Source organism: Cinclus cinclus, chromosome 2, assembly GCF_963662255.1.
Source record: "Cinclus cinclus chromosome 2, bCinCin1.1, whole genome shotgun sequence".
Classification (NCBI taxonomy): Eukaryota; Metazoa; Chordata; class Aves; order Passeriformes; family Cinclidae; genus Cinclus; species Cinclus cinclus.
In genome coordinates, this window is record NC_085047.1 from 16,621,824 (window position 1) to 16,646,197 (window position 24,374).

Here is a 24,374-nt window from a genome sequence, read left to right on the forward strand (position 1 = left end):
AGACATCATCCCAAAGAACCTGAATTACACTCTTCCACTTCTTCAAGGAAGATTTCTTGCAATCTAATTTTTTTGAGCTATATATCTGATATTTTTAAGAAAACACAGTAGACACCCCAAAAGTTACAGTCCAGAAAGTAAAAGTCATGCAGTTGAACATAACTAGAAAAAAATAATCTCAGTTTTGTACACAACACACTATTAATATTTTTGAGGACTGTGAAATAACTGTTTATATTTAGAATCCTTTAACATCCCTAAAGAGTTGAATACATAAGGCATGTGGCCATTTTTATCCAGATATGCATATGTGGAAACAAATATACATAAGGGACAAGGAAAGAGAGGAGAAGGGCTGCAAATGAGGTATGGATGGAATTTTGTTACAGGTTCTGGTCCATTTTATTTTGTTTTTAAGGCAGTGCTGTTTCTACGAATAGGCATAAAGAAGATGAATCCTTAAAGAATCTCAACTTCCTCTGAGGCTGAACAGTTATTGCTAGGTGAACCACGAATGATAGTTTCTTCATTTAAAAAGTGTATTCTTTCACAAAGGAACAGTCGATGGCATTTTCATGTGGTATCACCAAACTGGCTACAGTAGGAAGCAGCTTTCACACAGAGGTGATCTGCATTTTCTCCTTGGCTCGTCAGTTTGTGTTCCGACGGATCCAGTCGTAAAGTGCTGTCACCTTGGTGTACACACCAGGACGATTGCGCCGAGCACAGCCTTCACCCCAGCTCACAATGCCAGCAAGGTACCATCTATTGTCCTTCCCTGTGCAGGCCAAGGGACCTCCAGAATCTCCCTAAAGTGAAGGAAGTCCAGCCATTAGTGCACACACACAGAGCAATGTCACAAAAAATAGGTTATTTAAGAACAGTAAATACCTGTCCCTCTTTTTCTCAAATTAAAACTTATTATTAATTAAAACTTACTTCTGGATATAATGTAGAGAGCCAGATGTCATATTTATTCAATTATTTTAATTTAAGGATGTAGCACACTTATCAATATAAAGCCAATGGCAAGAAGCAGTTTACAAAATTATTCCTTGATAGTGTCCCATTACAGGATTCATAGAATAGCTCACCACAGCCCAAATAGAGAGAGAAGAATACAGGGATGGAAATAGGGAATTCTACTAGAATTTGAACATAAATTGTTCACAGGTTGAAGGCAGATCTCTTATACTGTGTGTTAAATAGGAACAGAAAGATACCACACACACCAAACCGAAAAAAGCCAACAAACCAAAACAAACCCAAACCCAACAAACAAACCAGGCACAATTAAGTACTGTCAGCAGTTTGACAATCAAGACTGAGTCTGTAGTAGGCTACATGGCAGAGGCAGAAGAAGGAGCAAAGAGTAAGGAATGTGCAAACAAAAACTGGCTTCTTAAACAGAACATGCAGGTTTGCACAGCAATGTAGAAAAATAAAAATTCCTATTCCATTCAGTTCACAGGATCAAAATACATTTGAGCTCATCAATGCTTTTTTGCCTTTCATTGCTTTAACCTTGTATGTCTTCTGTGAACTGGACTGTTCACAGAACTCTGGGAAGCTACAGTCCAGGTCCTCTCTGCAGCTGTTCCTAATGCACACAAGGCAGCCAACAGCCTCTAAATTGACCCTGGGGTTTGTTTGAGCCCCCATCTGGAGCCAAAACATGTAAGAAGTCAGGAGAAAGGCATGTACTGAGAAAAGAGCAACAACAGAAAGCCTTCATCACCCAACCAAACAAAATTATCTATTATGGTGGTACAAAATTATCTGGAGATAAGAGAAGAAGCCAGAACTCTTCCTCTCTCTCAGGCTGCTGTCATACTAGAAATGTTGATAATCCAAGAGTCTGATGTTCTCAAGTCAAAGTGACTTGAGAAAGGAGGCTGCCAGTTACTCAGCCAGTTCTGAAAGACCAAAGGGGCTATATGCCAGGGGGAGAGGAAGGATCCTAAGCAGAGGAACCAAGATCAAAGAACATCCTAGAGTGATAAGAAAAGTCTGAAAGGGTGAATTTTTTAATTATTGTGTATCAGATCCTCTAAAGATGAAAGGTATTTGGTAGTTTCACATAACTTGTGCAGTAATGCACCGCTTACATGTCCAGGAAGAGGTGAAACCTAACAGGGTGCTCACAAGTCTGAAAGCATAGTAAAGGGGGTTTAGGGTGCTGTGGGGTTTTCCTGAACTCCCAGTCTCATTCCTGTCTAGCATTGTACAGGAAACACATTCTATATACTACATTTTATATATATATATGTATATATATGTGTGTGTGTGTGTGTGTATACATACACACACACACACACACATACATGTATTAGTGACAGAAAGATAAAAAAAAAGAAAAAAAAAAGAAAAAAGCTAAGATGCTACCCAGACTATGAACTCAAAGACCCAGAGGGCTAACATGCTAGAACTCAAACACAGTGTATCATGCTGGAAACTGGCCAGTAAGTATGATATACAGCTGAATTGGTTAAAAATGCCCTTCTGAAAATTCAAGGGTATTTCTTAAACAACACATTTTTGGAGGAACATCACCCCTCTAAAATTAGCATATTTTAACAAAACAATTCCAGGGTCAAAGTTTGCAGATAAACACCACATAATTCTACAAATATTTTATTGTGTTAAAGAAGTTTGACCCATCATGAGCTACAATCTTGCAAAAGTTATCGTACTGCATTAAAATAATAAAAATTATATATTAAAGAAAAATTGTACTAAACTGCCTCAGTCTAACAAGCTTTTCCTTTTGTAATTCTTTGCAACTGTAACAATACATTACTCATCATAATTTTACAGTATTTCAGTAATTCCATATCCAGACATTAAAAAAGGCAAAAAGAAATTAATACAAATAGCATAATTCATAAGTGGACCTTTTATCACAGATTATTCCTTATATCTTTATATTTTTGTTCTCTTGTATGAAATGTAACTGCTGAAGATGAAAAAGAATTCTTCTTGACACATTACCCCTTGCCCTTGCAAAATGATATTTCTCAAGAGTCAAAGATTATCTATGATAAATTTTCTTCCTTATTTTGGTGGGCTCTTAGTTGTCATGTTAAATTAACCATAAACTCACACTCAAGACACCTCAATTTAAAAAACTCCAAAAACCAAACAACAAGCAAACAAACAAAAAACCCCACCACACAAACAACCTAAAACTCTGGAGAGTTTTCCAATGAAAGCAAGCATTCCTTTGTAGTTTTCCTACCAGTTCCAGATTACCTGGCATGCATCAACACCACCATTAAGATTCCCAGCACACAGCATTCGTGAAGTAATAAGATCATCATAGAGCTTGCTGCAAACACTTTGGTTAATCATTCTCACTCGAGCTTCTTGGAGTGTTTTGGCAAGGTGACCTAGGAAAAAAAAATAGAAACGGCATTGCAAAGGTTAAGGTGGCACAAATTTCTTACGGAGATACCAATTATCAAAACAAAAGAGTATTGCTTAAAACTCAAAATCCACCTGGCCAATGACAGCAGAGTAATTCCCTTCCCTTTGAGTGGTGCCTGCCCTAGTTTTTGAAAGTTGTTGTCCACACTACTCTATACTCATAAAGGTTCCAATGCACCACCTTTGCATTTCCCTAGACTTTGTCCTTATCACCTTATTCTGCCAGGAAAAAGTACCATGCAAATTGTAAGATAAGGCAGCACGAAGGGTGACTAAATGTGAATGCCATTCTAATTATGCCTGAAGCTTTTTCTTATTATCTACACCAAGGTTGTGCTCTGAACAACATTCAAGTCCTACAAAATGCAATTTCTTCCCTAGAACTGCTCAGTTCTAGGGAAGAAACTGAGGGATAAAGCTGAGCGTGGAAAACCAAATAATTTTTTTAAAAATCCCAAAAAACAGTCTGTAACTCACATATTATGCCAAGAGCTTAATTCTGTACTAGGGTATTGACATTAGGTGCCCTTGTGAGCTAAATATCCTGACACCTCTGATGTGGTGAGATGCTGGCCCAAGCCCAGGTTTCAAAGTGTTTAATGCTGAGACAGGGCAAGGATCCCACAGACTCCCCTGCCACCCCTCTCTAATTCAGTGTGCTTTTTTTTCTGTCTCTCCACTGCAGCTGGCTGCTCCAAGCTACACAGAGGCAAAACTCTTCATGAGGCATACTTTAAACTGCCTTTGGTTAAGGCACAGAAAATGAAAGGTTCTCCACTTTCCCCCCCACCCAGTTATTGCAGCTTATGGCTCTATATTGTCAATCAGAAACAAATTATTTCTCTGCAATTGCTGTGAGTTACTGATCTCTTTACCCCCAAGGTTCTATTCACCAGATAAAATGAGTCATGAGCATGGAAATGGGCACATTTTTGTAAGTCTATAATCATTTGCTTTTCAATGATCTGTGATGCCTTAGTATGCATTTTGTCACTTACCACCTGCCACCCAATCAACCATTCAGAATCCACAGACTGTAGCTAAGGAGATTTTTCTGGCTTTTTATAGACACACTAAGTAAGCTACATGGGGGTTTCTTTTGCTTACAAGCATAAATGTTCCATTTCTAGAGTTTAAGACTAAGCCAAACTTGCAAAAAGTATATCCAGGAAGTCAACATACTATTTTCTTTTATGGCTCCCCAGCCAGTTACATAGCAGACAGTTCCATAAAGAAATACTCTAGAGGTGCTGGGTAAACAAATGGGCTGTACCAGCTCACTGAAGAGTACAGGTGTCTCCATTTCCAACAGGGCAATGTCATAGTCTGAGATAGATTGGTCATACTGTGGGTGGACAATAATCCTTATGATTGGTCTCATAGCTACACGATTGCTCTTTTCATTAATAGCATGTGAGCCCATATATGCTCTCCACCCCATTGGAACAGAGTATCTGTAAAAAAAAATGTTTTTAGAACATCCCATAGGAAAGCAATACAGTATTAGTTCACTACATTTTAACTACTTTTCAGCATTCAGGGCATTAATCAAAATCAAAGTGCAGGGAGTAGAATATGAATTCAGAAGATAGATGCACTCTCCTGTCTGATAAAACATTAAGCAATGTTTTTACTTGCTATTATGAACATAATTAATTTCCTGGAGCTGTAAGACTAACTCCTTGCTATGCGTCATGCTTTGGAACAAAATAAAAGCATATTATTCAACTCTATCTCCTCCTTACCACCGGTAGGAGGTATGCATTTTCAATTTATTCTATGTAAATGGAATATCAATGAGGTTTTCACTCACTGATCAATAAATAGGACATGTCTTGGGATAAAAGGCTATAGTTGTATTCAGAAATCCTCTGCCTTTTAAGAGGACGAAAAAAACCAAACCAGAACAGTGTCCTATCATGCAGGATTCACTGGCAATGGAAGCAAGAGGATAACTTAAAAAACTTAAGACTTTTGAAGCCAGCAGACAACACCAAGTGTTTATGTAGTGAGGTCATGTCACCCAGTTATAACCTGGATCAACTTATCTAGACAAGGAATAACTTCTGCAAATTATTGAGAGCAACTTTGTATGGTTATTAAACTTCAAATACTCTAGAATAGTACAACTTCTTCTTACCTCACAGAATCAGAATCCAGGAAGCAATGGGCAGCAGACACGAGCCACCTGTTGGAAATCACAGATGCTCCACACACGTGGCCCTGTGCCCCCATCTGTAAACTTGCTTGCCAAGGCCACTTCTCAGACCTTGTATCTTCACCTCCAACAATTCTGGTTTTCTTAAGCTGGCGTCTTCCACAAGCTAACAGAAATAATTTAATTAATTAGTAAAAAGCCCACCAGTTAATTCACTTCGCCGTGCTTGACACAAATAGACCTCTTAGACCTTACTGTGCAATTGTTCATTTTCACTCAATGGGCAGGTCAGATATAAAGCAGTCATTGTCTATCTTCCTGTGTAGCTTTCTAAAGAGTTGAATAACTTGAAAAGAGATTAAACACAATTTAAAAGTTCATTTAAATCATTCTTGTCTCTTTTCCCTCCTTACAGACACAGCTCCTTGACTGCATTTCATTCAGCTCAAAAAGGCAGCAAGACCTACCAACTTATCCTAGAAGAATATTGCTTGAAATAAGTCATCCTAGACAGAATGCATGAGTTGTTTTAAAGAACCAGTGCAAAATTCAAGACAGACATTTGCACACAATGTTACCAGGAAATTAATTTTTTAAAATCAGTATCTGATTTAACCAATTCTTAATCAAATAATGCTTAATAATAACACAAATTGCTGACTTAGTTTCCCAAGTAACTAACAAATTTTAAAATAAATGTTACCACACCACAGTTCGTTTCATCAGATCCATCTGTACAGTCTCTTTTCCCATCACACTCAGGATTTTGTTTCAGCAAGCATTTTCCATTGAGGCATTTGTATGCATAAGGGGAGCAACTTCTGTAGGCTGAAATAAGAGAGAGAAGACGGTGTCACATGTTTGGAGTCATGCTTTGAAATTATTAACAAAACCTTGCACATTCAGCAAGTTGTTCAAAGCAGCACATTCTAGCCTGCTTGAAGTAGTAGTCTATACTGGTGTGAACTGGTCCTTCTTTGGAGAGGGGACAGGGGAATGAACCACTCTAATTAATGATCACACTAATTTCAGTCTCCACTGTCTCCCTGAGGAAAAAGAAGACCCTCCAACTGCCCACACTCCCATTTTACACAACTCTAACCTGAGTGAGTGTGACTTCTCAGATCTGTTCTTTTGCCTTCACCAGCATTACAAATCATAAATCTTCACAGCTTCTTTTAATTTTCAAGTGAAATTGAGAAAACTGTGGAAAAGCTTTATAACTCCCTCCAATACATTTCAGACTGAGGACTATCACACTATATCTCACTATGTGAGAATTCTGACAGATCTGAGTAATTTGCTTCCATTACTATTATTCTCACTACCAGTTTTTTTACAAGGACCTCTAAACAGTGGTTTTTTTCAACAAAGATTTACTCCTGGCTATCGCAAGATGGAAAGCAAGACAAAAATTATATAAGCAAAATGCAGAAAGTCACTAGGGACTCATTGGTAGTACCAGCAACGCCCACAAATGTTGTGGATATACAGTAAAAAGACCATTAATGTGGCAAAAGTCCCCAGCCTACTATGTCTCTCTTCCTTAAATTATGTGACACTGATCCAGCAGCATTTGGGGGGAAAGTGCTCTTCCAAGAGGATCACCAGCAAAATGTGGTTTGGTTTTCTTACTAAAATCCCTGTTATCTTGGATTTGTCTTCATTAATCGATTAAACTGTCCCAAAACCTAGTTTTACTCTGCATGATTTATGTTCAGTACTATGAAACTTTCACTCTGTGCCATGAAAAAAAAAAAAAACTAGAAACAACATATTTAACCATTAAAATATGCATATTCCTGCTTCTGCCTTCTACTATCTTTTGGAAAATAGCTAAAAATACTTACAGCAGTTATTCTCATCACTGTCCTGCCTGCAGCTGTCACCATCTTTACAAGACTTAGCCTGAGGTTTACACTTCCCATCACCACAGTCCAATTGTTCTGGATTACAACCTGAAGAAAAAAGATCTGTAAATTTCTAATGCAAACCGCAGACCAAAAGCCACATGCTACACTCCCTACCAGAGGTCACCTGGATATTTCTGTGCCATTTTTCTGTCAGACACTTACCTACCTTGGTTTTGGTAGCATCCAGTGAGAGAGACTTGTGCTGTAGCCCTGACCTTGGATTACCTTCTGGTTACAGTTTCTGGCATTTTTTGAATGTTTCCTATCTTCTTTGACATGCAGTGCCTAATTTGGTACAATACTCTACCTGAAGCCTTCCCTCTGATGATTGGGAAGATACTTTCAAATTCCTGTCTTACATCCTTGTGTGACACTTAAGAACCCTCACAACAAAGGCAACCAACCAACAAAACACCAAATACAAACAAAAGTATTTTGCTTGTCACAGAGTATTTTGTGACTCAGACTCACAAGTCAGCTTTTGGGCAGCAATCATCCCCCCAGCCGTTTTTTTAGCAAAAAAAAAAAAAGCAATTTAGGCAATCCACATGTGTGTTTAATTAACTACATTCAGGTCTTCACAGAATCACAGAATATTCTGAGTTGGAAGGGTCCCACCAGAATCAGCTTCACAGTTCAATTCCTTGCCCTGCACAGCACCACTCCCAAGAGTCAAAACCTGTGCCTGAGAGCATTGTCCAAACACTTCCTGAGCTCTAGCAACCTTGGGGCTGTGACCACTTCCCTGGGGAGCCTGTTCCAGTGACCAATCACCCTTGGGTGAAGAACCTTTTCCTAATACCCAACCTAATCTTCCCCTGACACAACTTCAGACCATTCCCTGGCGACTGTCACTGGTCACCAGAGAGCAGAGATCAGTGCCTGCCCCTCCTCTTCCCCTCAATGAAGTTGTACCTGCAAATGAAGTCTCCCCTCAGTGTCCTCTCCTCCAGGCTGAACAGACCAAGTGACCTCAGCCACTCCCCATACAGCTTCCCCTCAAGGCCCTTTCACCATCTTCATTACCCCACTGTAGACACTCTCTAAAGGATGAGTGTTTTTCATCTCGTGGTGCCCAGCACTCGAGCTGAGGCTGCCCCAGCTCAGAGCAGAGCAGGACAATCCCCTCCCTCACCCAGCTGGGCCTGATGCCCCCAGGACACCATTGCCCCTCCTGGCTGCCAGGACATTGCTGACTCATATTCTTGTCTTTATTTTTCTCCATATATATTCTATAGCCTCTCAGGACCACTTAAAATTACATCCCTCTTAAATACATCCAGTTTCTACTGTGTAATACTTTCCTTATTTCATAAGCATCCACTCTAATCCATAATTTAGATCGCAAACAAAAATTATATGACATTCCATAACAATATTGGCAGAATGACATTAAAAATCCCCTTCCACTTTGGTAATGAGTCTTGACCAATTGTTCTATGGAAACAATTTCCTTTTTTTTTTCCTCCCCACATTTTCTTTGCTTACTGATAAGCTTGTCACACAAGACAGTGTCAAAGTGCAATTTATCTATTTATCCTCTCACAACAGGGAACTGAAACAAAATTTTAAACTTCCATGCTGGTTTTAATATTCTTTTCACTATTTATGCATAGCTTATTTTGGCTACTTCTTGCGCATTTTTTTTCCTTTGGAAGGCTAATTTACAAATACTGGTGTAAAATTCCCTCTTGATTTTTCTGTTCTCCCACTCTTTGAAGAGACACATTACACAGCCTCTTTTTCCACAATTTTGCATCTTCAACCACATGCTTCATGTGATCATAGAGATTGCCAGCCATATTTTAGAGATAATTTCAGCCCATCTCTCAACTTTGTGGAAGAAACTCTTTACAGAAAACAACAAACAAGAAATAATTGCTCTACCCCAAACCAATTAATCTCTACCATCTGGGCAGCCTTTCCAGCATTCAAACTGATTTCTTGAAGGAATGCACATTCTGTCTGCTTATCTAAGGAGAAACTAGAAAAATAAGAAATCAATGACATTAGAAATATTGATACAGGATTGCAGGACTCTACCATGAAGAAATATTAAAATGACTACTGAAAATTAAAGTTTGTGTTATTCATAAAATAAATTGAATATTAAAAAAGAAATAATATCTTACTTTGTCAAAGAGTTTTATCAAGCAGTCTGAATTAAATGAGTCGCTTAAATAGACCTAGCAAATTAAATTCACATTAACTGCCTCTGCTCTAAGGGTTGAATGTCATTCACCACAGATACATAATTACAGATAGGAAGCATTTCTTTAAGGGAATGTATTTAATTCAGGAGCATCTAAGGAGAAGGAAAATAAAATCAAAACTAGGCATTCTCTTTAGTATTACAAATACATATTTTCTGATATTAAAATTTTGTAGAAATTATTCTCTGGGTACTACACTCAGTGTCTGATGTGAATAAGTGGTTTATCAAACCTTTCCCAAAACTTGCAGTATTGTTAAGAAAAACATCCCTTGACCAAGAATTTCTTTCACATTCACGTAAACTAACTATATTAGTATAGATGCTAAACTGTTTCTTTCCAACACATAAAAATGTTAACAAACATTTTCATTCTTTCAGATGTGCAAGAAAAAAGTCTCTGAAAAACTAAGTAGCTCAGACCACTCCTCTTTCTGCTCAAGTGAAGTCAAATGAAACTTTCTGCCATTTAGCACCATAGGCAAATTAAGGGCTACATCAGACTGAAGGACCAAATCCATTTGTCCCACAGCTTTCTGATCAGTTCCAATCTGGAGTAAATTAATCCTCTTCACTGCCTTGCATGTGATGTCCATGGGAGGAAAGCACACACTACCCAGCCAGCACGAGCTCAAAGCAGGAGTGTCTCCATTTTCTTGTCACCTCTCCCTGAAATTATCCAGCTGAAGGCTGGCATTTGCTTTCCAGGTCAGCTCAGAGCAGTGCCTGTGATTGTTAATGACTCTGCTTTTACAGGCACTCAACAATGGGAAAAAACTAACCTCAGGTGCGTGACTGCAGGTATTAAAGATATGGGAAAACATGAATATTTTTTTCTTCCCCTATTACTACTGCTACAGGCAAGGCTGATATAAGCCAGCACTCTCAATCCATGCTGATATCTCAGACAGCCTTCCCCAAACTACTACCTCAACTTGATACTGACACACCACAGCTATTCCACCCCTCCTGATGAGCCTTTATAGGGAGTCTCCTGGTTAAGACTAAGAATTGATTAAATAATTTCGAGCCATCTGCTTGCTGGCTCAGTGCTAGAAACAGCATACAGATACACACAATAAGGACCGGGGATTTTCTCTGTTTAAAAAAAATGTTCTTAGGCTTAGACTCCTAACCATTTTTGAGGCAGTAAGCAGAGTAACCACTGAACTAAGAATAGTTGGTTAAGTTATTCTAGTGGAAAAAGACCCACATTGGTGGAGGAAGAAACCCCTGAAAATTTGTGAGTCTTATAGAATGACTGGCCACAAAACACACCACTTAATTAGACTGAATGGCAGGAAACAAAAATCTTTACCAGAAACCTGAATACTTCAATGCTTCTGTGTCAACAATCAACAGAACTACATCCTGACAAGCAAGCTGCGGATTCAAAAAGGGTTCTCAAAATGAACTGATTGCTTGAAATCACCGAGAACTTTAGATACATGGACATTATTGGGTGAAAAAAACCCCAGGCATTTAAAAAATCCGAAATTGCATCTTTTCTAAGAAATGTCACAAGTAAATACGTGTATCTCCTGAAAATTCCTGTTCCACCATCTGGAAGCCCCCCAAAATCTAACATTGATCCAGAAGTACATAGAATGGGGACTTGGGAAAGGCCCATAAAAAACCCAGGCGTATTTCTGCAACATCTTCTAGCAAGGGGTCCTCATTGACCAGTAAAGTCAAAGTAAAGTAAGTCAGTAAAACTTAAACAGTTTGTCTAAACCTGGGAACTGATCTAGAGCACCTTGAAATGTGATTTTAAAGAGAAGATAAAGTATTCATGGTCAACTTTTGTTGGCATGCTTTTTGAGTCATGCTTTGAGGCTCTCTTTCATTCTATTTTCATGTTGCAGCTTGGCTATTTTAGGGCATCAACAAAGTGCCATATAAGTAGACCCACAGAAACTGAGAAATTTTACTTTTACTCCCCATTTTACAGAAATGTTGATAAAAGTTATAAAATAAGTACTAGCTTCTAAATGCATCTTATGTCTAAGTTTGTACCTCTATTTGGTCAACTAAAGACAGAACATTTTACACATTTGTCTCCTGCAGTAAGGTTAAGAAAATAGGCAGGTTGAGTTGTATATAACTGGTCTGTCAAGCAGGGTTTCTCAAAGGTTTCTCCTTAAAAATTAAAATGTGTACTTAATAACTTACGGTCTGTGTGACTGAAAGCTTTGTATTCAATATAAAACCCTCTGTGGGTGACCAGCTCATCAGAATGGAAGTTGATTGCAACAGAATAGCCATATTCTCTGTTTCTGTTGTTTTCTGGAAGAGCTTTACAGTATCTAGCAAGGCAAAAAGTGAGAAATATTAATTTCTAACCAAACTGACCACTACCTAGGTACGTTTCTTCTTACTGAGTGGTAGTGATGACAAAAAGCTTTAAGACAATTCAATAAGGATCAGCTGTATTTTGGTGTTAAAAACTGCCCAACCAAACTTTTAGAAAGTCTATTTACAAATTTCTCCCACTCCATAACTTTTTTTGGGATTAGTGGACTTTGAAACAAAATACAGCAAGATGATCAATGTCAGGATCTACCTTACAAACACAAGCTGCTTCAAGCATGATCGATTTCTGATTGTCTGTTTAGGTTTGTAAACCTGAAAGTTCCACATACAGGAAAGGACTTAATCATTCAGCCAAATCCAACAGCTGTTGCTTGTTTCAATATGTTCCTTCCAACAGAAAAAATTCTCTGAATTGTGTTAGTTTTAGTGTTTGTGTAACAACTGCAATCATGGAAGAGCAAGTAGTAAAGAAAAGGAAACTTCTGATTACACAAACTCGGGTTACACAAGCCCACATCAAGACCACAGCCAGGAATTTACAGTTCAACTGCAGCTGCATAAAATACAGTTTTCTACATTACTGCTCTAAGGTGAACAAAAGAAAAAGTAAATACTTGTCAGAAAAAAATCAGATGTGCAGAACTTCAAAGCGCAAATCAATATGCCAGAAAATAAAGTATTTACTCACCTAACTCCATCAATTTCTAACCAGTCTTTGTCACATTTACTGGACCCTGGAGACTTCTCTTGAATTTGCATTGCAAGGATTTTTAGTGAGAGTTTGTAACCAGGCAATGGTGCCTAAAAATAAAAAAATTAAAAACCCTGACACACATGCACAAAATGAAAACGACCTTTGCTTCCAAAATGTTATACCTATTATGGGATTGAAAGTACTGCATTTTTATTATTGAAATTAGTGCCTCCGAAGAACCAAAAAACTTTGCTAATTTAAACACCTATAGAAGTCTTTTTAGACCCAACTTTGGCTAGGCTGTGCCTGATGAAGGAGTGTTCGCCTTTCTGCAGCCAGCATAAAGCAATATATGTGAGGTTCATGCTAGGTTTATAATGCCATGTGTTCCTGTCCAGCACAGAGGTGAAAGTTTTGTGCTACAAGCTGCTAATAATACTGTGAAAACTAGAGATTATCAAGTCGTATACATGAAAAAACTCCTTTACAAGGGAAACTAAAAACATAGTTAAATGCTGAATGGAACAATAGACCAACACATTAGGCAGCTGATAAAAATCATGAGCAGATTTTACGTCTTGCTAAAGGACTTGCTGGAAATTCAGAGGTGAATTTCTGAGCCAGAGAAGGTCCTGGCTGTGCAGAATTCAGGGAAATACAGTGTGGTATCCATCATGTGAGGCATGGCTTATATGACCTTTTTTCTTTTTGACATAGAAGAAAAACTCTGATTATTATTGATTTTCTCTGGCTGCTGGGAGTTGTCATCTTACACATTAATTTGTTTCTGTCGCAAATAAGGCTCAAACTTTCTGGAAGTTGCCAATATTTCCCTCTCATAGTTGGCACCTGTACATAGGACAGGAAAGAAATGCATGCCTGTGAAGGAGTCAGCTTCAGTGGTCTCACTAGGTTTTCTCTCTGCTTCACCCACATCAAAAGCCATTTCTCCCAATTTTGTGTCTACATAAAATAAAGAAAAATCATCAGTATTCAGAAGAGTTCCCAGCACTTACCTTGATGATCCAGGTGCAGTCAATGTTTGGTGGGTAGTAACTTGGGTAATAAGGGGAACTCAGTGTCCCGTTCCAGGAATTATAGTGACCACCACATACTAGGAGAGAAACACATCAGCAAGGAACACAATTATCCCAGCTGGACCGAAGTGCAGAGCCTACTTCACTTGGTAGGACCCTTCTCTAGCTACAGAGTTAGAAGAATACATTGTCACAGTATTAAACTCACATTATTCCTGTATTAACTGAAAATCACTCAACTTCCACCTCCATGGAATTTCTCTTATTTTTTACCAAATTACAGCTAAAGGTAAGTACACGAAACCTCTGACTGAAGTTTTTCTTTTTTTAAAAAGCATTCTTTTGTGGTAAGTGAAAGAAGCAACTAGATGTGGATGCAACAATCCTGCCTTCTAATTTACTTCTGACTCTTCTGTAGGTATTTTTAAAATTAAAAAGCAATCAGCCCAGTGAAGTGATAACTGATTAATTACATTTAAACAAGGAAACTAGTGTATCAGCTCTCAGTTTGAAAATTCATGCCATATTTGAACAATTCCTTTGAGGTTTTATTTTCTACCAAGGACTCTCCTAGATATCCAGTCCTTAATGCTTTTGCTTCCCTTTAGATTACACTGTGAATGCAAATATGAACATAACATAAAATAATTTTGAAATTAAATCTTGTGGCAAAACCTGGGCTAAATGTAATTTGAAATGCCCATCCTCAGAACAATAAAGCCATTTTAATTTGTAATGTGCATGGGATAAGTATTTGGATAAGCAGCATGCAGAGACACAAGCTGAAATGTGGCAGCTTTGGAAGATTTTATCCTCTGTGGCTTGTTCCACATGTTAAAAAATAGTCACTTGATTCATTGTCAAAACTCTTTCACTTATACCTTACCAGATAACTGTGGCTAAACTTGACCCTGTGAAGCCCCTTTATCTCTTATAAAATTAGTACTATAGTTTAGCATTACTCAAAGTACTTCACCACACAGCACTCATGTAAAATCCGTAGTACTCCATAGGATTGGACTGTACTTCTTAGGTCTGGAACACACTTTTCTTATTCAATTATCTACACTGAACAATACTTTCAGAAAAAGAGTAAAGAAAAATTAGAATTAAATTCACATTCTGCAATCTGTGGATACATTGCCAAAACTGCTCTGTCCCTGGGGCTGTCTAGCTTTGCCTGGACAGACAGCGCCTGTAGCTGTGTGGCTCAGCTGCCACTACTGGGTGTCACCCATACAGTGACTGGCAAGTAAGGCTTGAGTAGTTATCAGGAATACAAAATCTCCCAGAGCAAAGGATGATCTCTCTTTGTTCAATTCCCAGTCTTTTGTAAAGTGGTTCCGAATGATAATTCCCTGCTTTATGCACCAACATTTCCCCCCAGCCCCACCCCCCAGATATATTCAAGGCAGCATCAGCTTTTTTAGAGGCAAGCCCAGTAATAAGTGTGTCTCCGTCAGTTGCTTGCTTCTATTAACTACGTACTGATTTTAGGAACGGCTTGAAAGTGAGCTTTTAATGTGTTGCTTTCTCCTCTTCGGTCCAGTGAGAAGGTAAGCAACATTACATTACTAGATGAAGTTAAACGCACAACAGAAGAAGTCCAGGTCCCAGGCCCACACCACCTAGAAGGTTACAAAAAAAACCCAAAAAACAAACGCTTTAAAAAAAGTAATCCCAAAACATTTCCCACATTCCTGTCATCTTTGTTGGGAAACTGGGCAGAAGTAACACTGATCTCAACATCTGTGTTTCAGAAGTGCTCCCTTGGCCACCACTTCCCTTTTTTTCTTCCACCCAGCTGATAGTACACGGGATGCTAGGGCTTCCCAGAACTGAAGCTTAGTCACTCTGTATGTACATCACTGTTTTCTTGCTTAACAAGAGCCCTATAGGAGCCCTGAAAAGCAGTGCCAGGTTATGTTACTTTAGTGGTGATAGTGGCACTGAGAAGAAGAGGTTAGGAATTAAAAGGCAACAAGTGCCAGTACAGCAGTCTTGAGCAGGATCTGTGCAACAGATAAACCCAAAATATTTCCAATCTATCCATGTTCAGCCTGGTTTTGTGCCACAAAAGCTATCATACAAATTGTGAAGCCCCATACTTGGCAACTATTTTTTCCTATTGTTTTTACTTGTTAACGTGAGATGTTTTTTCTTGCATCTGTAAATTCACTCTTATGCTTATTCAGTTTTGCAACGCACATCAGATTTTGGACTTTTTTCATTTATTTATACCTCAATAATCCTTGCAGGTCACTTCCAATTCAGAATATTCTGTGATATCTGTGAACATGTTTGTTAAAAATTTCTAAGAAGTTTCTCTTTTTCAGTACACAGCAAATGAAAGCAATTAAGATTAGACCTCAGAGTAACAGAGTCCATCTCTTACTGTGCATTTCCATCACAGCTCTGCATCAAGTTCTTTGATGTCATTGAGATCCAAATTGGCAGTATTAAAATAAAAGTTTTTAACCTTAAATTGAAAGTAGCTGTCTTCTGCTTTAGCAGCCTATTCCTTTCATGCTTTTAAAGCAAGAAACTAGTGAATGCATTTCTGCTTTGCCTCTCCTGCAGACATCATTAAATACTTTTTTTATCTTAAGAGCTGACAAAACATTTATAAAATAACTTTTTAAGTCCTCTCCACAGTGCCATGTGGAAATATTTCAGCATCTTCATCAACCCAATTGACAGCCCCTGGCTTATCTTCTATCTGTACATTCTGACACATTATCATCAGAACAGCAAGGCAAGCTATGAGAAGACTTGTCCACAAGAGATGCTTAGCCTCACAGCACACCTCACCATCTCAGCTTGAATGTGCTTTAGGGTTTTCCACTGAGCAGATGTATTACTGCAGTTTACAGAAACTGGTGAGAATCAGTTCAGTCACCATGTGTGACCCTAGACCTAAACATCAGGGAATGATGGCTGCTGTAATTACTGGCTGCCACAGATATTGGACACACTGTTATTAATAATTCTACAGCATGTGTCTTAAGTATGTCACTAGGCTGCTTTTGACCCAAGCAGAAAACTAATAGATATATGCAAAACAACATATTTTCTAGGGTGGCAATAAAAGCAAAGAGAAAAGTCAGTTTTGTTGAGGTACCATCAGGCTTTTAGCATAATTTCAGTCACCAAAATCTGTTTTGATTATTTAATAGACAGACGTCAGTGCACATTTTTGAATTTTGTCTTACAGTTTACTTCAACAATGTTCTCTGAATGGGTTACATCAGACACCTGTGTTGGTCTTGCTGTCTGCCAAGTGTTTTCATGCTCATGGCCAGCTCTACATTTGTGGCTCCTAAAAAGCTATGCCAGTGGTAATAATGCACAATGGAGTAACAGTTTCAGCATTAATCCATAATAAATAGCAGAACTTAATCCAGAATCCATAATAAGATGCAGGCCCACATCACGAACAGGATTCTCCTCGTTAAACTACAGTGTGAGAGCAACTCCTTGCAAAAACCTTGTGTCCACTCCATGCCAACTATGGCAATCTGTTATGTCTTGTTTCATACTGAGTAATTAATAGTTAATTAGAGCTGAAGAAGACCACCTATTCAATTAAGTTAAAGCACTCTTAAACAAGTGCATTTCAGATTCTTAGCTGAATCTTCATCCCCAGCTAACCTCTTCCTAAAAGAAAAAAAAATTAAGTAAAGTTCCCCTCTTGAAACCATCAATCCTCAGAACCTACAACTTGTTTATTTATTTGGTTGGGGAAGACAGATTTCTTGTACTCATGTGTGAAGTTTGACTCTGAAAAGTGGGAGCAGTGCAGCCACTCAAATTTAAATATCATCTCAACTCACTTATGTAAATAGACTACACAGTGACCCTGAGGATGAAGCATTCTAACACCCTTATTATGAGCAGGAATTCAGCTGTGACTGGACTGCCATAAAACATACATTTTCTGAAAGTAATAGAATGTAATACTCTAAAATAGTCTGTATCTTTTTGAGTTGTGAGAGTAATTTAATGGAAAGGAACCCATTAAGAATTAGTCACAGTGCAGAATAAACACCACTGAAATTTGTAACAGGTTCCCCAGGGAAGGGGGCATGGCACCAAGCCTGTCAGAGTTCAAGAAACATTTGGACAATGCTTTTAGCCAGATGGTTTGTTTTTAAAGAGTCATCTGAGGAGCAGGGAGTTGGACTTGAAAACCCTTATCAGCCCCTTTCAACTTTTTTTAGAGGATATTTTTACTACACTGCCTAAAACTTTCAATTCAGTCATATTACAAATCTCACATTTTATCAACTTGGTTCAGAGAGATTCTGTACAGCTCAGGAAAGCATCGTTGCTCTGTGTATCATACCTGGTAATGATCTTGTTCTGCAGTGGGAGGAGGAAATCGTATGCTGACAGGTGGTGTGATGCACAGCTCTCTGGGGTGACGCCACGCAAAGTGACAACTACCAGTCTCACCACATAATTAGAAGGAACGCGAAGTCTCCATTGATAAAAAGACTTTTTGGGATTCATCAGAGTTAGAGTCTTGTTGTTACCTGGCTTGGCATACAGGTCAAAGGATACTGCTACAGAAAAGTATATAGATCAATACAGAAAAACTGTTAGATTGAACGATGAGTTCTTGGGTAAGATTTCAGACAAGGTAGAAACAATTACATTTCTTGACTACTCTATTCCCTTATTGCTCTTAAATTTACAGCTCTGTTCCCTTTTCCCTATCAGAGTGCATCACCTTCTGCTGTGGCCAAAGAAATACAAAGCCTCACTGTCACCAGCTCGTTGCACATTCCACAAGCAGGAGCTGATTCAGCTGCAATTCTACAATACCTGCTTCACACCTACTGCTTCCTTTGCCATTTTCTCTCCTTCCTTCTCCATGCAATGAGAATGCTAAGTACATGAAGACAAATCTCGAGATGTGCTTCATATGAAGAAATCAGGCAAAGTGAATTAAAGCTCTACATTATCTGACTGACCACTAACAACATATAATCAAAATTGTCTAATCATGAGCCAAATTATGTACAATTTCTTAGAGGTTTTGTTGGGAGTTTTTTTGGGGGGGGCTCTTTTTCTTGTTGTTGTTGTTGTTTTTAGAGATGCAAAATAGGCAAAAATAGGAGCCACAACTCACTGCAATTCAGTGGGAATTATTGCATTTCAAGCATTCTAGTCGGAACATCAGAATAAAAGCTGTAAGGTATTTTCATCCAGCCTTCATTTGAAACACAAGACATGGAGATTCCATAGTCTAGTTTAGTTCATAAGCCCTACAAATATGAGAATAACTGGAAAAATGCCGTTTTTCTATCACAGGATTCCACTGTCCCCCAAAAGTGGTATCACTTGGGATTGAAGCATAATTACCTGATTTTTGCATCATGTCATATTCTGTGGAATCTGAAACTGAAATGCAATAATTATCAGCTACACAAGCCAAAGACACCAAGGGGAGAAAGAAAAATAGACAGAATAGGTATTAAATGACAGGTACATTGTTACCAAAAAGCTCCATTGTAACAAGATCAAAATCTTTCTCCCCAGAACCGGACAAGGGAGCTGCTTGTTTGCTACAGATTTCTTTTTGTTCCACTGGGGTTAATTTTTTAAGAGAAGCAACCATATCTTGTGGTGCCCAGAATGTATTCCAGAAGTAAGCTCGTGGCCCAGATTCTCCTGCACTGTGAAAGGAAAAAAAAAAAGAAATGCATCATAAATACAGTCTAATTACTATTTTGGACATGGTTTCCACCGGTCTGCATTTTTGGCTGGCACAGTTTCATAGCCAGCTGAACTTCTGTGCCCAATAGCTGCTGCTAAACATGGTGACAAAAAGCTCCCTTGCTTAACAATCATTTTTGCAATACAGTAGAAATATTTTTGACATATGCAGCTTAGCCAGCTACGCACTGAGACTAAAAGCCATACCTTGAAATACTCCAATAGCTTTCATGAAATTGTATGTTACAATCCCTCCCGTATAATTATAGACTTTTAAGATCACATAACAGCTCCAGACACATTGTGATTAGTATTTTTTAACAGAAGCTAGCACCACAGGACAACACAATTTTATGCCCGTACTTTGATACAGCATTTCACACCACCTTTGTTGAAATAAAGAATCCTTGAGTATACACATACAAATTATTACTTCAGTGGTTTCACCACAGTCCTCTCGAAATTGCCTGTGCACTGACCCTTCAGGGTTTTCAGAAACTATCAGGATTGTAATAACCTGCTGCTGAATGGATTTACCTTTCTTACCCAGAGCTCAAATGGCGTTTTGCCCCAAATTACACAAATTACACTGATTTGCTTTCAGAGGATAAAAAAGAACTTCTTTTGAATGGACAAAACCAAAATAAGATCCTGCAAATGCCGCATAGTTGTTTCAAAAATTAAAAGTAGATTAATAGACAACAAAACAACCCATGGACTCAGGAACAATTAATAATTTCTCTCACCAATTCTACAGGGTGGGACAGAAGTCATACTAGTAGTTTAGCTCATATAGTCAAATGCATTTCTCCATTTTCAATTCTCTTACAGAGATGTGCATGTTCTTCTAGATAGCTAATTTAAAATGCATTTTAAAAAAAAAGAGAAAAATCACAGTTAAATATTTCAAATTTCTACCATATGCTGGAACAGCACCTACCTGAAAGCAGCCACTACAGACTTCAAGTAGTACTTTCCCAAGAAGGAAGATTCATATGTTTCTGCCAACTGACAATGAAATAATATTAAAAGAAAATGCAACATTATATTTTAATGCTGATATGATCTTTAATACTATAAAGTGCTTGTCTTTTTCATTCTTTCTTCTCTCTCACCTCCCTCCCCCACATTACAAGTGCTGTCCATAATTTTCATAAAATGTATCAAATAAGGATCGTAAAGGTGCGCTAAATTCCACTAAAAATTGCTTTATTACATCCCATTTCAAGACCATTGTGACAGTTCTTGACAATTAGTAATGAAGAAAGTCTTTACGAATACATTTATATTTTTGTTTCAGCCTTTAAACTTCCAGTATAATTAACTTGTATTGGCTGTGCACAAAGCACCTTTGAGATTAGTTCTTCTGGGAAATACAGGCTAACAGAGAACACCTTTGTCTTCAAAACTGCTGTCCACATGTACTTAGGAAACTACTGATCTCACAAATAGAAACTCATAAGGGCAAGAAAGCAAGCACTGTTGTGAATGATAAGGAAAATGAAAAAAGTGAAACACTGAATTGGAAGTAAAATTAAAAAGAAAAAAGAAAAATGTAGAAGGAAGAGAATTTGAATAAAGTAAAATTTTAAAAAAAACCCCACTCTCCTGTTTCCTTCAAGACAAGTAATTTGTCCATAATCCTGAAACTTTACTACCTAGAAAATATTGACCTTACTCTAAGAGACACAGCCCCATCTGTCCAGCTGCATTTCTAAAATGAAAACTGCCAAGGCTCTTGCTAGCTTTAAACTTCATATTTCTAAGGAAAAAAAAAGAAAAAAAGGTTAAGCAGAGTCCCCTCCTCATTCCCAGCTGCTTCTGTATAAGTATTTACAAAATATTGCTCTACTTATGTGGGAACTTACATAATTTTGGATTGCTTTTGCTTGCAGGAGGAACTTCTGTGATGTTGGATCATTGAGGTCATTTGTATAAGTCAAATTAGGAATTTCTACACTTCCACTGATATAAATAAAAGAAAAAGCTGGAGCTGAGGAAAAAAAAAAAAAATTTGCACACCTACTAATGTTACAGAACAAGAGACTTGCAGAAGTATGTGGTTCGTCCTTGGCATCTGCAGGTATTAGCTCTTAAAAGAAACATGCAGTAATAGCTAGAGCACTGAATCAGTGCCACTGAATCAGAGTAATGCCCAGCAGGAAAGGAAAGATATAAAGGTTTAGGCAGGCATTTCTACTAGGAAGATTTCATTGTTAAGCTTTCATGTTTTTGCAGTGCTCTCCTCCTGAAGATGCATGGTTTTAATGGCTATGTCTTGACATTTGGGAAAGCACATAAACAATTTAGGTACCCATTTTGTTTTTCAAAAAAGTGAAGAGAAAATAGAAAAATAACTCACATAGGTTCCTGCAAAAGATAACAGCACCAATAATGATGGTATTCACGAGCAGAGACAAAAAATAATTAGAGATAAAATGCACACTTTCAATATTGTTTTGCAACTGCTAGCTGCTAATTACTGTGCATTTAGTTGCCTTAGCAAAGACATTAAGGAGAAGGGAAAGTCAGTAGTTTATATACACACATTACAGGCTCAGCTGCTTAGTGCAGAGCTTTTCACAGTGGAAAATATCCATCCTGCCCAGACCACACTGGGGAGTAACACTTACAGAGTGAGTAGAGCAAGACTAGCACGATTGCTGTAAAGGTTAAAGAAACTGTAGGTAATATTCCTAGAAGACATCTCCTGCAGAAACACAACTTCATCCATTTGAAGAAACGATACTTTTGGCACAAACCTTCTTGGTAGGATGGGCAGTAGCAAACACGTGGACTTTCCTAGAGAAGGACCACGGATGGCATCAGTTAGTAAGAAAAAAAAAGAAGAGGTACTGTATCACATTCTGGTGTATTTACCCAGTTTTAAAGAGATTAAAATTGAGATAAGATCTTTCATGTTATCAGCCACCTCACTCATGAAACCCACATCTCTCTGGGCTATTTCCTTCTTGTATGCATCTCAAGCTGTGATAGCAGACAGGGGGAGGAATTTTTATCACTGTAGTTAAGAGCAATTTATGACGAATAGGAGTCAAAGCACACAGGAGTGGACAGAGATAATTTTATTTACTGTGTTCCTGCTACAAAGCTTAGCTGGTGGCTCTTACCTGCCCTGTAGCCTGTTCAGGGTCCGGAGCTGGAATGCTGTACACAGAAATCCGGCCGGAGGGAAAAGCCTGCAGCATGATGCCGTGACAAATGCCTTTTGACAAACCTAGCAACAGCCCCCTAAATGACCCCTGCTTCTTAAACATAACTCAGAATATCTGCTCTCCCCACCACACACACCGGGCTTCTCTTATTTCACCTTTGCCATACTGCTTGAAGCTGGAGCCAGCTGATCTGCAGTCAAAGGAGGTGGGCAGGAAAAGTCACCATCACTTTAACTCTTTGTTTTCCTGACTGGTTAAGCAGGAGATGGGTCCCATCACTTGAAAATAGATCACTTCTTTCAGAAATACAAGAGTGGGGAAGTCATTTACCACACGATGCAAAGGACACGCAACCAATTTGCAGATAAGAGATCCCAGGCAATATAAATAAGGCAACTTCTAATAAACACCCTGGGGAATTCATAGAAATATCCATAAGAGAGAAGAAATGCTCAGTTCCACAAATGACCTTAGTTTTCCAACTTCAAGACGGTACCACAGAATTAAAGCGGTAAATAAATTGCAAACCAATTTATGTTCACATTTCCTGTTTGAAAGAAAAAGCAGCGTTACGTCAGCAAACCATCAAGTTCAGCATATTCTGCATGTAAAATAAGAAAATCAAGGATGTGTGTGCGGAAATAACATATTTGATACATGTTGAAAGAGAGACAGAACACAAAGAACAGAATCTAGAAAAGCAAAAGGGGATGTAGAAATCTCAGCCCCCAGAAAAACAATACAAAGGGAACAAAACAAATCCCAACAGTTCACACAGAGATTGCAAAGGGATTAATTGGAAAGCAATTGTCACAGCTCAGAAATTCAAACTACAGCTGCAGACAGATGGTTTTGTTCAAGTCCTCTGTTTTTCAACAGCCTGTCTCTGCACAAAATGTGCTGACTGACACTTTGCCCCTTCCTTCATAGGAAAGAGAAAAGAAAAACACAGAAAAAATGCCTAGAGGAAACAAATCCATTTTTACATAAAAATTTTGATCAGGACCATTTAGAAACACCAGGTTTATTTTGGCAAGGACAAGATCATTGCAATAACACAGCACCATGCTTATTCATCTTGATAAGATTGACTGAAACTTGAGAAGTCAAATTCTTAGGTGGAAGAACTTGAAAATAAAGAAATGAAAGCAGGAAATTAAAGAGTTAATGGCTCCAAATCATGTAGTTAATTAAAATGAAAGCAGGACAAGGAATAAGAATGCAACAAATCACCACTTTTAGCAGCAGAATTTCTGATCTTCAAAAATTAGGGCCCTATGGGCTTGAAAGGGTTGAGTTCACTTTTTACAGTGTCTCCTCTCCCTTTCTCCCTATCAGCTGCTCTTGGTGGAAGAGATAGGGAAATTAGTATTTGCCAGAGTGCAAGCAGTTAATTGCTGCTTACAGTTACTTCTGTATTAGATGCACACATCTCAGAAGAAATGATGAGTAAACCTGAAGCTCTCTGTTTACACAATTATCTCTTCAGCTTCCTGACAGATTAGTGCACCTGCACTTAGTTGATGCCTTGGAAATGAAGTTTATTATTGTGCCTCCCCCCATGTCTCCAGACATCTGCATGGAACAATCACCACAAAGAACAGCCTCCTCCTTTTTCACCAAAGCTTCAAACAATGGTATTTATTACCTCCATAGGTGAATTCCAGAATCAGCAAGAGACATGCAAAGAAATTTAACCACGGAACAGTTCTTCCAAACATGAT

At 38.3% G+C, this 24,374-nt stretch overlaps 1 protein-coding gene across 1 annotated transcript; it reads right to left on the bottom strand.

The window, feature by feature from the left end:
• Positions 1-567: 567 nt before the first annotated feature.
• LOC134058232 (suppressor of tumorigenicity 14 protein homolog) lies at positions 568-22,765 on the bottom strand. Its single transcript, XM_062515407.1, has 17 exons — positions 22,606-22,765; positions 22,108-22,276; positions 21,343-21,467; positions 20,415-20,482; positions 19,256-19,434; positions 19,121-19,159; positions 18,099-18,318; positions 15,242-15,381; positions 13,733-13,830; positions 12,711-12,823; positions 11,882-12,015; positions 7,435-7,542; positions 6,293-6,412; positions 5,567-5,750; positions 4,609-4,880; positions 3,253-3,389; positions 568-809 (listed from the first exon to the last, which is right to left on the bottom strand). Exons 1-17 carry the CDS (start codon positions 22,750-22,752, stop codon positions 651-653), a joined length of 2,412 nt encoding a protein of 803 aa, XP_062371391.1. The 5' UTR covers positions 22,753-22,765; the 3' UTR covers positions 568-650.
• Positions 22,766-24,374: the final 1,609 nt, after the last annotated feature.

Coding starts and splice junctions, on each gene's coding strand:
- LOC134058232 (XM_062515407.1), bottom strand. CDS start 22,752: ATGTTTAAGAAGCAGGGGTCATTTAGGGGGCTGTTGCTAGGTTTGTCA. Junction 18,319..19,120: donor TGACATGATGCAAAAATCAG/GTAATTATGCTT, acceptor ACTTTTCTGTAG/CAGTATCCTTTGACCTGTAT. Junction 12,824..13,732: donor ACTGCACCTGGATCATCAAG/GTAAGTGCTGGG, acceptor TTTTATTTTTAG/GCACCATTGCCTGGTTACAA.